Raw genomic sequence first — 17,044 nt, forward strand, 5'->3', positions numbered from 1 at the left:
GAAGCAGCATTCTTGGTAGTCCTTTCTCCAATATATTAGGCACATAATGCCCAGCTGATAAACCAGGCTTTGGAACAAAATAACCCAAAATAGAGTCATGTACAAATATCTGAGCTGCTTCAGTCCATCCTGAAAACCATTATCCAATATACGATTGTTTCATCACCAAATACAAGAAGATGAAGTTTCCATGTATTCTGAAACAAAACAGGTGATGCATACAGGTAGTCCTCGACTTAATGACCACAACTGAATCCAAAATTTCTATTATTAAGTGAAATGTTTGTTAAGTGAGTTTTGCTCCATTTTACAACCTTTCTTGCCACAGTTATTAAGTAAATCACCTTAGTTGATAAGTTAGTAACGCGGCTGTTAAGTGAATCTGCCTTCCTCATTGACACTGTGAGAAAGTCATAAAAGGTGATCACATGACCCTAGCACACTGCAACCATCATAAATATGAACTAGTTGCTAAGCATCTGAATTTTGATCACATGACCATGGGGGAAAACGGTCATAAGTCATTTTTTTAGTGTGGTTGTAACTTTGAATGGTCACTAAATGAATTGTTGTAAGTCAAGGACTACCTGTATTTTAAACCTAAGTTTATCAAACACGTTATTTCCATCTGAGATTGTGGAAAAGATACTGAGTATCAATTATAGAAAGATCTTTCAGAACATATGTGATGTTATTAACAATTAGTCTCGTTAGATCTGATGAATGGGAAAAGTTGAGGCCTCTCTAATATGAACTTCTCTTGCTTAGAAGACAGTGGAGATTTTCCAGAACAGGGAAATTATGAAAAAAAAATGGTTTTAAAGGTTTAACAGAAAAATGCAGCACTGGCAAAGCATAGCAAATAAAATTATTTAACTTGGGGAAAAATCTACACAAATCTACAAGTAGGCTAAACTAATAAGATTTGAAATAATTGTTGCTCCAAATGAGTAATGATGTTTGTATCCTGATTTAGACCTTTCAGTTTACTTGGTCTGGAAAAAGCTGATACAGAGAATCTCCCAAATCCACAGTTGGTGAGCTAGAGTATCTCCAAGCATGGAATACAAAAGAAGGCATTTTTCTAGAGTGAGATTATTAAATTATTTTAAAAAATAGTATTGCTAAAAAGGCTATTAAAGATGTAATGGAGAAAATACACCTAACAAACAAAAAGAGAAGTTACACCGTTTTCCTCCCTGTCTTCTGGACATGATCAGGATGAAACCCAGTTATCTTTTTTCATAATCTTGTCAACGCAAATTTATCTTACCCTTCCTGCCCCTGGACAAAGCTGTCTGCAATTCCATCAAACCAAGGTGCAAAAATCTCCTCACCAGCACAGAGTATAATTGAAGAGCAGTCTTTCAAAGGAATTTGCAACATAGAAGAAGCTCCAACTGTTCCCTCCTCCACCAACTGATGATTTCAATGTACTATCTACCTTACAATGAACTTTCTCAGCTCTGCTGTCCTCCATGAAGGTCAACTTGCTACAAAAATAGAAGTAACCTCAGCTACATTGACAAAATCCTGCCTACTTTCCCTAAACTAGCAAGCAAATTAATCCTAAGATTCCTGCCTTGCAGCAATCAACTTCCCAAAATATTATCTCCCTCTCTTCTCCTTCTCCTCCTCCCTTCTTCTCCTTTTCTTCCTTTATTCCTTCTCCTTCTTCTATACATTTTCTCTTCTCAATAGGATTGGCACTTTCCTCACACTTGACCTCTGAGCCCATGCTTTTGGCATTAGTAGGCATTAGTAGATGAAAATACCTATCACTAAAGACCTTCTAGTTCATACAAATAAACCATAACATATATTTGGTGGGGTGGCATTTTACATTAAAGATTCTGTAAGGCTTAACATTCCTATTTTGAATTTTAAGTCCCCCACACACTGCCAACACCAACACTCTCAGCTTAATATTTTCTACTTCATTCCCATTGCTATAACCTTGACACCACTGCTTTCCCTCTGTGGCCAAATAGCCAAAAAAATATTGCCTCTATGAGTGTTAAGGCCAAATATGATGCATTTGGTTCTGAATTAGTATGTTCTACATATCCCAGCAACCATGATGATATGTAATTGAAAATAAAAATAGCAGAAGAAATTGAAAATAAAAATTGAAAATAAAAATAGCAGAAGAAATGGAATGGGGTAGCCTGGGGCATGGAACAGTCAATTGAAAATAAAAATAGCAGAAGAAATGGAATGAGGTAGCCTGGGGCATGGAACAGTTCTCTGGGTGAAAGTAAGCAGATGTATTCCTCTTAGAAGGTTAGAAGACCTAGCAACATTTTTATTTAGGATTTCATTCAGGACTGCCTGTATCTGATTTCATCTCATTCATTGCAATGTTCCTGGGGAAACCTGTTAATAATTTGCCATTTGGGAGGTAAGGGTTATGGAAACTCACAGATGTTATTTTCCTTTTGCAGTACCATAACTTTGAAATTTTTTTGGCCATGAGATTTGAGCATCTCCAAAAGACACATGTGGGAAAAAATGCATGCGCAGCAAACTGCCATGCTTTCCCCCCCACAAACCTCATAACCTTTTGATACCCTTTGTCCTAATGAAGCAGCCAGAAGGTCATACTCTTTTGACTTAATGCCCCACCTACCTAAACAGATAATATGCTTAAGTTCCTTCTCCTATCTTTTCCTGCCTTTGTTAGTTCCTTCTTCTGTCTGCTCTTTACCTGATCTTTGACCATGTAATGTGTTACTAGAAAATAGTTGCTTACATGAAGACATTTTCCAATGAAGAAACTTTTGTCAGCATCTAATGGTAAAACTGGTGTATGTAATAAGTATATAAGAAGCAATAAACTCAGAGTTTGTCAAGCTGTGTCCTGCAGCTTCAAACCTCTGTTCAAGACATGCATTCTTTTTCTTAGTGTCTAACATCTGGCCCCTGAACAGGGACAGCCCCCCCAGAGCAACTGGGACAGCCCCCCTTCTGAGGGAGCAACAGCCAACTTACTTACCAGCGTCCGGAATAGACCCCTAAGTGCACTTTCGTCCTATGGGACCACTCAGTGGTAAATAAGGGTTGCAATCTATCTCAGCACCAGCAGAAACATGTACAGGAATTCAGATTCCTGTTACACAAATCAGGCATGAAAGCACCTGAGGCAGACATAAGGAAGCTGGTGAATGAGGTAGGGAAACATTCTCCTTGATATCCTAAGTGCTGGACGCTTAGGTTACGAGATTGGGAAAAGATAGGGCATACTTTACATCTTGAATCTCGGGCTCCAGTACAGGTATTACATCAATGGCATCAATGCCATCAAGCAGTGGAAAAATTTGTCTCAGATGCTTCAGCAGGGCAACAATTAACTACAAGACCCACACCTGATTAGGATCAAGTAAAGCCTGTGCCTCCAAAAGCATCTTTAATTGGATTTTCAGCTCCTTCTGAAGAGGCTAATTCTTTTGCTTCCTTATGGCCATCATACACCCCCATAAGGAAAATATTAGAGGAACAATCTTAAAGTAGAAAAATAATAATAATAATAATAATATATGGGGAATCGTCAGAGGAATTTAAAGAAACAAATTAACTCAAAATGTACTCCTCTGCAATGTGTTTTGAACAATTTGAATGTTTTGAAACTTCATGTGGCTGTTAAGCTTAACCCTGTCAGACAATGTCTGGTGGTGCTTTGTGTTGATGTGTAGTGTGTTGATGTGTAGTGTGTGTGTGTGTGTGTGTGTGTGTGTGTGTGTGTCCACCCAGAACATTATGCTTGGGCTTGGAATGGTGAGAAAAATAGGAGATGATTAAGGGCCCTATAAAAAAACCACTTTTGGTTGGAATAACCTCATGATTTTTCTCGCTTCTTGCAGGACAAGTCACATGTTTAAATAAATGTTGTTTTAACAGTATTTATGTATATATGTTTGTCTGTGCTGTTCTGTGTTATTTCCAAGACTTGGAAGAGGGTCAAACCCTCTCTGATAACAACAATACAAAAAGGCCTTATTATAGAGCTGAGGTGGCGCAGCAGTTAGAGTGCAGTACTGCAGGCCACTTTAGCTGACTGTGTTCAGCAGGTCAGCGGTTCAAATCTCACCAGCTCAAGGTTGACTCAGCCTTTCATCCTTCCGGGGTAGGTAAAATAAGGACCCAGATTGGGGGCAATGTAAATATATATATATATACATTGCTTACTGGTGTACACCGCTTAGAGAGTGCTTGCATTTAAAGCGGTATATAAGTCTCATAAATAAATAATATATGGTTTGCCTGGAGAAAGTATGAAATGAAATATTTGTATGTGGAATTGTTTATACAAGCAGTTAGAATGAAAATGAATGAATTAATTTGTTGATACCTAAGTGTGTGTGTTAGCCCTCAAACCCCACCCCCACCCACTCTCTCTCAGGCTGTGAAAGAAATAGAAAACTGCAGATTTTATAGAGTCCCATGGAGAATGTGTGAGAGAATTTATGGAAAATGCATGTGAAGGAGAGAAAACTATTTTTTAGTGGTGAGAAGTTTGTAACAAAAAATTTTCCTGTCTCTTTTGTTTTTCAATTGGCTGTGTTGCTTTAAGAGCAAGAGAGACAGAAAGAAGGGGGGGCTGTTCGTTTTAAACTTTTTTTCCTCTTTGCTTAGAATTCCGGTTTTCGAATGGAGATGAAATTTAATGCCCACTCTTGCAGTTTCAGATTATTTACTCGAAAGAAGAGACAGTAATTGATGGACAAATTTGGGGGGGGGGGGTTGTTGAGTTTAAATTGTTTAGTTAGACCTATATATCCATCAACCAAAAGAAATGACTCTGAATTGTTTAACTTAAATTTTGTAAATGTTTAACCTACTTAATAGAAATTTGTTTCCATCTTTGATTAACTTGGAATTTAACTTATTGACCAAAGGAAAACAACCTGGAGATCTCATTGTAGTTCCACTTGCAGCATTTACCACAGTTGAGCAAATTAATGACATCTTGAGTACTCAATTTGTGGACAGAATTCCATATAAAAATTGTCATTTAACACTTTTTGATATTTCTTACTAGTAAGCTACTTACAGGAGTATTAACTGTGTTAGAAGTGCAAAAAGTATATTGTATTAAGTGGCTTTACTTATCCCATCCCAAAATGTTTTATCTTTTATCCAGGCTGTTGCTGAAATAACCTTAGGACACAATCGAGCTTGTCCTTGAAATGGGACTGATTTAATTAATATTGTCCTTCCTATCCTAAAATTTGATTTTCAATTTTATTTTCAGAAAAACTTATCTCCTCAGTCCTGACTATATAGGCTGTATTTCATATCATCTACCTACACTGTAGTGCAATCCTCATCACAACACTCAGAATTATCTGCTGCTATTTTAGCTTTCCACACCTTTTCTCAACAGACTTTTAACTTAATCTCTGACTCTCATTATGTGTGCCAACTTATTTTTAATTTTCCAGGTGCTTACATCACGCCCAGGATCAACCCCAATTTTATGGCTTTGTTTTTAACTTTACAGCAGCTATCCTTTGTTTCTCACATACGCATCGGTCCTTTAAGGACTGCCTTCACAAACAAATAAAAAAGGAGGGATCAAGGGTACTTAATTTGGCATGGATAACTCATTAAGTCAATAAAGTCCTAATAACTTTAAATCAGCTAAATATTTCTTTTCAAAACACTACTGCCTACCACCGTCATGTTCAGCAGAAAGCTGTGCTCCCTAATCCATTGGTATGTTATCGGCAATTGCGTGATAAAACCTGGTTAGGTCCAATTCCCTTACTAACTTTGGGGGGAGGCTATGCTGCTATGCTTGCTCCTACAGGCCCTCTCTGGATTCAGGCCCAGTGTGTGCGACCAGCCAAAGATGTCATGGCATCAAGTCCAGAACCCAATACTGGAAATGAAGCAGGTGACTCTTCAGACAATACAACGTCCCTTTCGCTCTTGCCATCACAGTCGGCCAACGACCTGGGGCGATGTGAAAAACCTAACATCCAAAGCATAGATGGTTTTGGGGCAACAGGGAAAAGAACCTACACCAGAGAATTTATGCGCTGCCATATTTGTGGTTTTGACTGCAAATTCCTTAGTCATTCTTTGCCTCTCTTTCCTTCTTAATTGTTGTGTGGGGGCTCAAGCTCTCCCACCTCATCCTTTAGAATCATGGATGAAATATATTATTTGGGTGCAATTAGCTAATGTAACACAAGTGACAGACTTTTGTATTTCTGAATCATATGATATGGAAAATCTACTCTCTACCTGTCTTATACCTTTGTGTGTTCCAGCTTCAGTTTTTTTAAAAAAAAAATATTATACTGGTTTAAGCAATTTTCTATCAGACAATGAATTTCATTATGCAACTATGTCAAGCTGGAGTCATGCCTCTTATATGTTACCCCTTGATACTATTGTTTTGCATACACCAATTGTAGCTGTGCCTACAAATCTTACTTGTGCAAAAATTGTCAATTGTACTACTTCACCTTAAAAACTTCATTGTATACATGTCAGTCAAGGAATTTTAAATTGTACCTCCTTTCAAGAGGTATCCTTTAATTATGCACATATATGGTTATTCAATGTCTTTTTTTCTCTACTTTCAATTTTCCATACTAAACTACCATTAATTTACCTTAGGAACAAGTTATGTTTTGTATAAACAAATGCAAAGTTATATGTCCCCTGACTAAGACCCACTAACTACTCCAGCTTAGGATAATGTCCTCACTAATAAAACAGAGAAGAGTAAGATGTGGGGGAAAATGCATGCGCAGCAAACTGCCGTGCTTTCTCCCCCACAAACCTCATAACCTTTTGTCCTAATGAAGCAGCCAGAACGTCATACCCTTTTGACTTAATGCCTCACCTACCTAAACAGATAATATGCTTAAGTTCCTTCTTCTATCTTTTCCTGCCTTTCTTAGTTCCTTCTCCTGTTTGCTCTTTACCTGATCTTTGACCATGTAATGTGTTACTAGAAAATAGTTGCTTACATGAAGACATTTTCCAGTGAAGAAACCTTTGTCAGCATCTAATGGTGAAGCTGGTGTATGTAATAAGTATATAAGAAGCAATAAACTCAGAGTTTGTCCTGCAGCTTCAAACCTCTGCTCAAGACATGCCTGCATCTTTTTCTTAGCGTCCAACAGACACACATTCACATAGACACATATATTTTGAGAATGTACTTTTTAATATTACTTTTAATTTTTGATTGTTGGATTGCATCTTATATGTTTTATTGCAAATTTCTGACTGTATTTCACCAATAGTACAGCAAGCTAAAATCATTCAAATAATTTTTTGTTAGGAATTGCAAAATAATAAATATGAAAAATAACTGAGAATGGGATAGGAACCAAAGTGCCAGTCAGGAAAGTCTATACAAAAAATTCTACATCAGACTGACTAAGGAAATTCAAACAGATACAAATAGAGTTCTAATATAAGGGGAGGCAAAATTAATCTTTTTGCTAACTGAGATCTCATTTATTTCAAAAAGATCTCTAAGCAGCTATAACTGTATGAAACCCTGCATATGAAAGGAGGCGTCGCTATGATATTGTGTTATATTTCTGTGTGACACAGAGAAATTTACTGGTAGTATATTTCTGCCTTAAGCAAAACTTAAGTTTAATGTATAATCTTTTGGATTTATACAACAGAGTAGGGGGAAAACTATTTCTTTTTTCATTAGTTGTCTGCAGGTCCAATCTTTTTTTTTTTTTAATTACATCAAAAGGAAAGAGATTCTAGTAAGGTAATTGAATAACTGTTTCCACAACTGTCACCATCTCACTCAAAAAGTCTGCCATCTAGGATAGGGATTATGTTCCCTTTGTAAGAATTTCTCAGTTAATTCAGAACTTTATGACATTTAGCTCTTCCATGGAGCCAGCTTTTGTCATAAATAATTTATTATAGAAATTCAATGATGCAATCAAATAAACATACATACTATATCTTATGTAACTCATTACTTCAGAATATCACACTTCCAAAGATTATCTACTCTTTTTTGGTTCAATGATTAGACTGTTGCTGCAGATGTAAAACATGAGACTTTGGTTGCTTTCATATTAGAACACATTGGCACTGCAAAAGTATTACTTTACTGTGATATTGAGTTTCATGCAGAGGTAATGTAAAAAATTCCATGCAAATAAAGTGTCACTATATTATCTAAAATTATATTTTCCCTCTGGGAAAGATCCACTTATATTTACTAATAAATCTAATTGAGCAAAATTTATTTAAAACCTCAATTAAAAGTTTGTTCTTACAGGTTTACTCTTACTGTAGGCTGTTAGTTTCACTAACATTTCATTTGTGATGAAAAACTATTATTATACTATTACCTTCCTTGAACTGCTGCATTTATAGTTTCTGTTTCTGTGACAGAAACTTGAATTGTGGATATGTTCCTTTGAATTATCAGATTTTTTTTTAAAGAGCCTAATTCTTCTTAAAAAAAGAAAAGAAAAAAGTAAATATAATTCAAGGAAACTCTTAATCAAAAGTTTCCAATTTCAGAAAGTTCAGGAAGCTATTAAAATTTTTTACAGGCCATTGATCATTAATTCCCATCTATGAATTAATACAAGTAAATTGCATAGAATTGCATAATTAATGCAATCTTGTACAATTTTATATGCAATAATTAAAATCCATAATTCAAGAAAAATGCATAGGACCTGCAAAGTGGAAGATATTAAAATAATAGCATCCTGAGAAGTCAGAACTAAATAGACCACTAGATCTTCCTTCAAATCTGATATAAAAAATCCATGGGAGGATAAAATTAGAAATATTGAATTGTAATGATTTATTTTTGTTGCATTATCTGAATGCACCATTAAAAAATAAGGAAAAAAATTATGGCTATTTCCAAAAAAAACATTCTCTAGAACTGTTTCTAGATATCATGATGCTACATTAATAATATACAGCTGAGCAATTCTATTCTGAAAATCTTCCTATGGAGTGACTAGTTCTACTCTTCCTTAATAGGAAGAAGGTAGGATAGCTGGAGTCTTTCTTGTCCTGATGAAAGGAACCATCATTTTCAGAGGTGACACTTTCTTCAGGGCTCAAGTCCAGGTCCATTTAGCCTTGAACCTTCATGTGGACTGGGATTGCTTCCATGATTGGGACACATCTGTATGGTATGAGTTTTCTCTGGGGGAATGACTTCAGGTTGCATTTGCTGGAGGCAATTCTCCTTGGGGTTTCTGCCCAGTTCAGTATTGTCCTCACTAGGTCCCTTAAGGCAGGCCTCAGAACTAATTGTCTTCAACAAATCATCCTGGGTCTTTTCAGAAATACCCACTCGCCAAGGCAAATGCAAGTATTTGTTCACTTCAATAGCAGGGCTACGACGGTTAGGATCAAGAGCCATGATGCGACGGAACATACGCAAAGCAGGAGCTGTGAAAACTTTCCACAGGCCTGGAGCCTCACCTGGGATTGTGCGATTTTGCCAGATGCAAAATTCTTCGAACTTAGGATCAGGGCTCATTGCCATATCCCAAGGGACGCAACCAGTACAAATACAGAAGAGCAGCACTCCAAAGGCCCAAATATCAAGGCTTGAGTCCAGAGCTAGAGACTCTGTCCTCTCTAGCAGGCACAGTTCTGGTGGGGAATATGGCAAGACAGCAGACATAGCAGATATGCAGGTGCCTTCCAGTCGTGTCAGGCCAAAGTCACTTAATTTCACCTGCTGGCATTCTTGGTCAAAAAGCAACACATTGTCTAGTTTTATGTCCCGGTGCACCAGGGCCTTGCCATGCATGAAATCCAAGGCATCAGCCAATTGGGCTGCACACCGTTTCACTTGCACCTCAGGAAGCCCCTCCTGTTGAAGAAAAAAGAAGTGGAATTAGAGAAAAGTTCCACAAAATTTCAAGAATCTCAGGGGGCCAATTTGAAAACATTCTCCCTGCAGTTAATCAAAGAGTCCTTGTCTTGAAAAGTTATGAAGAGATGCTTTTTTGAGATTGCCACAGAAGCCATGCATAAATAATATAAATTAGCTAATATTGTTACAGGCTAGTACTCTCTAAAAAAGTTATGTATATTTATATAATTGTGTTACCCAAACAATCATTTAGTCAACTTGGGAACAGTTTAAAATATCAAAAGAAAAAGGCAAATATATGTGATTTTAAAGAATAAAAGGGCACTCAGCCCAGCTGGATACAAAAAAAACCCTAATAAATGAAATAGTATTTGATGCACTATCAAACTCTGTTCTTCTACCATTCCAATTATAAGCTGGACTTGCAGCACAGTTAAAAATCTTACTGCAAACTCTCCTTTTATCTGATAATTATCCCTCCCTTAATTCTCCTCTTGAACCCACTCAAATATATCACCCTATCATATCCCATGTTTGTTGAGATCTTGCCAATTGCAGTGCCCTTAAAGTCTTTAGACTTTTATACCCCTGAGTTCAGGATGCTGCAAAGATCTCCAGCTGGTGCCAACTCCTGTGCAAATCCATAATGAGTAGATGATTCAAAAGCACTGCCAGTGGTTCGAAGAAGTGTAGGGTGTGAGGAGAGGCAGAGAGCAATACAATATTCCCACAGGAATTCGCGCCTCCCTGTGTGTTCCTTGGACATCAGTTTCAAAGCCATTGAGGTTCCTGCAAGCAAGGATATATGGCAACAAATTAAGGGATGCTGAGGCACTATATTGTAGTTAACAATTGTTTCACCAGTAATATATATTACTGGCTGACTGCTAATGTGTTTTAGTATAACAATAATCAGATGCAACATGTCAGAATTATATTGTGTTTTGCAGTGTGTTAAATGCTACAGGAGAATCTGTTCTGAAATCTTGCTCTGCTTACAATATTATTTTGTTTTAGAGATGCATCCCATAAAACCAGACAGACACATTAGTGATCTTTGCAATGCACTTTGACCTGCAAATGAAATTTAAAAGCCTTGTCTTTACATCTGGTAATCTTAATTTTCTTAATCATATAATCAGTGCTTTTTTTATTAAAAAAAAAAAAAGGTGCCAGAACTCGCACACGTTATACAACCCGCCTTGCCTACCCTACAAGACTCCATCTAAAAAAGGTGCTGGAACTCCGTTCTGGGCATTCTATGACAAAAATAGCCCTGCATATAATAGTTCCTCTTTTTTTCAAAAGGTATGAGGCTGAAAGTAAACCCATAACAATTTGAACAAAGTCTTGCACAGGAAAAAAGAAACTAGACCTGGCTAGACCTTGTCTTTCCTGCAGATGTGCTAAGAGATATAAACAGGCTGATGAAATGCAGCTATTTCAGATGTCCTCTTTCCTTGCAAAACATGGGCATCTTTTAGAGCTGCTAGAAATATTTAGACTGAAAACTGACTAATTCAGTGCTGTTTTGATTCTGCAAAATAAGCTTCCAAACAAAGCATTCCTTCCCTCCCCTGGCATCCAGAGTCCATTTTAAAGGAGAGAGAGAAATGGGTAAACATGCTTTTGGCTTAATTGCAGCTTGTTTGCTAGTTAGCTGTTTATGACATCCTTAAAGCTAGTCTTCTTGATTTAAAGAAAGGGGTTTTGGAGTCAAAAGATATGGAGTATGGAGGTTAATGTTGATACATTTGTTATTTTATGTGTATCAATGTGCCTTAGCAAACTGCAGTATCTGATTGATGCTGTCTGGGTTCTGAAACTAAATAATCTCAGTCAGAACTTCAGTGGGGGATCTTCATAAGAGTCCCAGGGTTGGAAGCCAAACAGGGAACGAGGGGAAAAATATCTTGGGAGAAGATCGAAGTAAACCTCTTCCAAACTTGGAAGTGTTACTGCATCCCACTAGGTGGCACTGACAAACTAGTTAATTAAACAGTAAGGGAAATCTATATTATAAGGAAAAAAGCAAACATTCATATTCTGTGCTCAGAATTTTACTTGTGTAGATGTTGGACAATCTGCCATTCATTTTCATTTTTCTTAAGGATTATTTCCTTCTGTATGCCTTCCATTTGGGAAGCTAGCCAATTTGCTGCTCTATCTGCTGGATTTTGCTTTGCCAAAAGAAGCACCTGCTTGTTGGCAGCTATCCACATGCCTGGGATGACACAGTTAATTAATTGCAGGCAGTGTGAACTGGATGAGAGCAACAAGCAGTCCAGGCTAAACTCAACCCAAGTCAAGACTTGATGAAATAAAAATTTAATCCCAACCTGAGGAACTTTTAAATTCCTCATAATTAAGTGAATTCTTAAATAGAGAATCTGTGAATAAGACTTTCCAAGATGATTTTCAGAAACCTATACCTATTGGAAAAATAGAATAAACTCAGACAAACAATAGCATGTTTTATCATGGTCTGGCTTCATACATGATGTTAACCTAAAGAAAGATTTGTTCAGTTTTGGCTTAGTGTGATGTGTAAATCCAGTCATTGGAATTTATAAATCAAGATTTATGGATTAATGCTGTCACTGTGTCTTGCTCAATAGTCCATGATTAAAATGAACTATAGGCTACTCTAGAAATATGCATTATTTACATTGGTGTGGGCAAAATTGCTTCAGAGCTAATATCGGCACCTTTGCTGGACACACAATGGAAGTTATTTGATAAATAGGCAATCCCTGGTGGCCATTTTTTGTTACATGATAGGCTTTAAAATGTTAGATAAACTAATAAGGACATTCCTCTATTCCCTATCAGTTCCCCAAATGCTCTTTAGCACATCAGGCTGGCCCTTTGTTCTGTAGAACATAGAATATCGGCAGTTCTTCTAGTCCAACCCCGTGCTCAAGCAGGAGACTCTATACTAGTGGTTCTCAACCTGTGGGTCGGGACCCCATTTGGGGTCGAATGACCATTTCACGGGGGTCGCCAAACCACGCTGTCTGCCATTTTTTCCCCTTTTCCCTAGCTGTCCTACTCCCTCTTATTGGTGGCCACACCCACTTGGGGGCCACCACAACATGGGGAACTGTATTATGGGGTCACGGCATTAGAAAGGTTGCGAACCACTGCTCTATATCATTTCAGACAATTGGCTGTCCAGTCTCTTCTTAAAAGCCTCCATTACTGGAGCACCCACAACTTCTGAAGGCAAGCTGTTCCATTGATTAATTGTCCTCACTGTGAGGAAATTTCTGCTAAGTTCTAAGTTGAATCTCTCTTTGACTGGTTTCCATCTGTTGTTTCTTGTCTCACGTTCAGGTGTTTTGGAAAATAGGTTGAGCTCCTCTTCTTTGTGGCAGCCCTTCAAATATTGCCACAAAAATAGAATGCCAGTTTTCCATAGATTTCATACCAAAAACAGAATACCAGTTTTCCACAGATTTATTTTTTATTGAAAGAATCTGAGAAATAATGGAAATGGGGACCCTGAGATGCTCCATAGGTTGGCAGACACAGATTGAGTCTCCTTGGCTATTTAAACCCAATCAAATGGTCATCACATTTATATACTCTCACCTCTCTCACGATGCTGAACCTGTAGAACATGTCCATAGGAGCCACTGCCTAGCTCTCTGGTTATGTTGTATCTCTCCTCTACCTCCAATTTTGGTAAACTCTTGGAGGTAATGGATATGAGTTTCTCTAGGAATTCTTCATTGTCTTCAGTGTCATCCAGATTCTCAGCAGAATTGACATCTTGCTCATCAGCAGCACCTGAGGAAAGAAAGAGAGGGATATTAAAATAAGCTATTGCAAATCAGATATCAAATTCAAGTTTATCTTAGCAGTAATTGGGAAATTGAATGTGGTTTACAAAACTTATATTGTCTGATTTCAGCTGAGAGGAGTCTGGGCATTCCATGATCCAATTTTCTTTCGGATTTTATATCAAAGTTAGTATTATGTGACTGCTGTGCAGATATCAGGCTTTTTACAAAAAGGTTAAAGCCAGAAAAGGTTTGAAACAATTTTATTCTCCTTAAAATAGAGATTAAAACTATCTTCCTATATTCGCAGTTTGATCAGCATCAACATTTCAAATGTATGTGTATGAGTGTATCCATTGCCTTAATTTACCCAAAAGAATGGACTAAAGAACAAAACCATAATATTAAGGGAGCAGTGTAAGTCCACTGGGCCTACTTTGCTATAAGCTTAAGACTTTACAAAGATTTTCTGAGTACTGATCCAGTCATAAAAGCAGGGGTGAGACTGTTTTTTTCTCAGTTGTATCTGTAAATGAATTGATTCCTTTCATTAAAATACTATATTAACATTATTATTTACTATGTATTTCAAAATGAGAGCAGTACATTTACATTTGCATAAACCATAATGTGATTTGTTTGGTTTTGAACATTTGATGTGTGAACAGTTGATCATGCAATAAATGTTGGTTCAGCAAACAATACGTAAAACTAGTCACTATTAACATTATGCATTTTTGTTGTTACAATTTTAACACTGTTGAAGAGAAACAGTATTTGTGGCATCAGATGCCTGGGTAACTTTACAGTTTAGGATATTGTGAATCACAGTTTGGGAAGAGCACAACTTCATGCTCTGTGTCAGGAAAGCAAATTAATTCACCCTGATTTAAGAAATGTCTTTCTCCTATTAGTAAGTTTGGGAAGCATTTGTGGTTTCCTCAATCTCATATTCCATTGTAAGGAAAAAATAAATCCAATAGCATATAGGTTTATATAGCAAGCAGATATCACAATCAGGGCTCTCATAAATGTAGTTCACTGGCTTATGTATTGCAGCTCTTAAAAGTGTTTCTCATCCTTGGCGACTCTTACAATGTGTGAACTTTAATTCCCAGAATTTCCCAGCCAGCATGGGAATCCTGGGAATTGACGTCCATATATGTTAAAGTAGCTAAGATTGAGAAACACTGACTTTGATAAGAAGCATCTTCCTAGAAGATGAGCTGAGTTGTGCTGAATCTTTCTTTACTGTGCCGCTGAAGGGAATGCCGGAAATGTAGATCCCAAATCTGTTGCCTTCCATGTATCCCATGTTACAAATTTCTCATCATCAAGGTCAATAGCCTCTCTGATTTTGAATGATTTGGAAGTGGTGATAGAACAAATCTTCTGGCACAGTAAAATTGAAGGGGATACAGCTTTGGAACAGGAGCACATAAGGGAAACCTTCGCTGGAGGGATGACCACTTCCTTCTACAGCATGGTTGCTGAGGTAACTTAAAGCCTCTTCCTTCGGAACAGAGAATTCCTGTATCCCTTCTTTTTAACTAATTGAAGTTTATGGTATATTGCCGGCTACTGCCTAAGATTAAAATCAGCCCATACCTGCTTTCAAAGACCTCTTGGGAGGGGAAGAGAACAGGTAGCAGAGAAGCATTTTTGTTAACCTACTGTCCTTTATTTGAGAATTTCTGACTTGGCGTTTACAAGCTTTCCAAATGGCTCAATGTCCGTGTCTTCCAAAGACCGCCGCTCTCTTTCTCCGCGAATTCCTTTCTTGGGGGGCGGTATGTGTGTATGTGTTTCCAACCTTGAATCCAAGCCTGGCAGGTAGGCATACGCTCAGCACAAGAGGACACAAACTGCCAGCGGGAGCAAACAGCCAACTGCCGGGAAGATGAACCTAAGCCAGCCGAATGGCACCTTTCCACCGTTCCGCACCCGGCGGGGGGTAGGGGTGGAAGGGAAATTCCCTTCGTGCCGCTTGCGTGTGTCTGAGTGACTGACTCTGCAGTTTCGGGTCCCAGAAAGATCTTTAGAGAACTCAGTTCAAATAGCGCCGGAAAAGCATTCTGGCATGTAGCAAAAAAACGGAAAGCAGTAGCACAGAGAAATCCTAGTAGGAGTTCCTTGTCGAGGTTGGATATTTTTTAGCCCAAAGGAGGAACATATTCTCTTTCTGTTGGAAAATCAGCTTGCTAACTGATATTTCATGACATCGTAGAATGACAGAGTTGGAAGATACCCCAAAGGTCATCAAGTCCAACCCCTGCACACTGCAATATTCACTGCACTATCCCCAATATGATAGTTAATGATTATCCAGCTTCTATTTGAAAACCTCAGTGAATATCATGATACATTGCATGTGAGTAACTTATTCCACAGCTCTTACTCTCCTGAAGTTTTTAATATTGAACCTGTATCTACATGTTTGAAATGTCATCCAGTTAGTTCCAGTCTTAAGCTCTAGAAAAAGTAAAAATAAGTTCAAACCCTGTATTATGTGAGAGTCTTTCAGGTATTTGAAGACAACTGTTAGGTCCTCTCTCAACCTTGTCTTCTGTAAACCATTAAAAAGAAATCAGTTTAGGAGAATATAATTTCCTTTCCCCCTCCCTCATTACAGATACTATTGGAACTATAATATTACCACAATATTAATAAGATATTTCAAACTAGGTTCTTTGAAAAAAATCCAATTTTTTAAAATTCAGTGGAAAGTGTAGAAAACTTTAGCATTTGATTTTAGAAATGAATATGAGTATTTTCATATATGTGATGCAGCACTTGGAAAAGTTACCTTACTCATATGCCGAAAAAATAATCCTCCGTACTCTTTTCAAGGTTTAGTCATTTGGGAGCTAGAATGAGTCACTTTTTAAATTTGGCATTGTAAAACACAATGAGATTTGATGCTAACCCCACAACAGCCAAAAATCTAAACATGGTACAATGTATGGAATTTCACTGAAGTCTACCTTATCTTTTATAACCAAACTCTCTTGTTTGTGTTCCAATATACAATTCCTTGTTCTAAGCTGAGAAGAAAACTTTCCAGAAATGATTTGGCACAAATGTTGAAGAGTCTGAAAGAGTCTATTGGAGTTTATTGGAGACGGCTGTATTAATTACAAAAATATGCCTATATTATGATTCATTTTGTAGATGATTCATAGGAGAAGACATCAGGCATGATTCATAACAGAATTAAAATGCACCATATGTGTGCTATTTCTTTTTACATTTCAGTGGGCAAACATCTCATTGTAACAGCAAATACCCACAGCAACAATGATCCTCTTTCACTGCACCCTTCCCCTCTTTATTATGATATAGTAACTAAAGAAATGTAAGTTTAAATGTGTGAAACTGATTCAAAGGACTGTGTGGGCTTGAAAAAAAT

General features: G+C 37.4%; 1 protein-coding gene across 1 annotated transcript in view; it reads right to left on the minus strand.

The window, feature by feature from the left end:
- Positions 1-7,162: 7,162 nt before the first annotated feature.
- The window catches only part of SBK3 (SH3 domain binding kinase family member 3), a 35,102-nt gene continuing 25,220 nt past the window's right edge, over positions 7,163-17,044 (minus strand). Inside the window, exons 2-4 of the mRNA XM_039347276.1 lie at positions 13,445-13,642; positions 10,437-10,639; positions 7,163-9,847 (exon numbers count right to left, since the gene is read on the minus strand). Of these exons, the coding sequence (XP_039203210.1) occupies positions 9,074-9,847; positions 10,437-10,639; positions 13,445-13,642 (1,175 nt within the window). The 3' untranslated portion in view covers positions 7,163-9,073. The remainder of the gene's footprint in view (positions 9,848-10,436; positions 10,640-13,444; positions 13,643-17,044) is intronic.

Source organism: Crotalus tigris, unplaced genomic scaffold (assembly GCF_016545835.1).
Source record: "Crotalus tigris isolate CLP2741 ecotype Arizona unplaced genomic scaffold, ASM1654583v1 scf7180000018058.1502924, whole genome shotgun sequence".
In the NCBI taxonomy this organism is placed as follows: domain Eukaryota; kingdom Metazoa; phylum Chordata; class Lepidosauria; order Squamata; family Viperidae; genus Crotalus; species Crotalus tigris.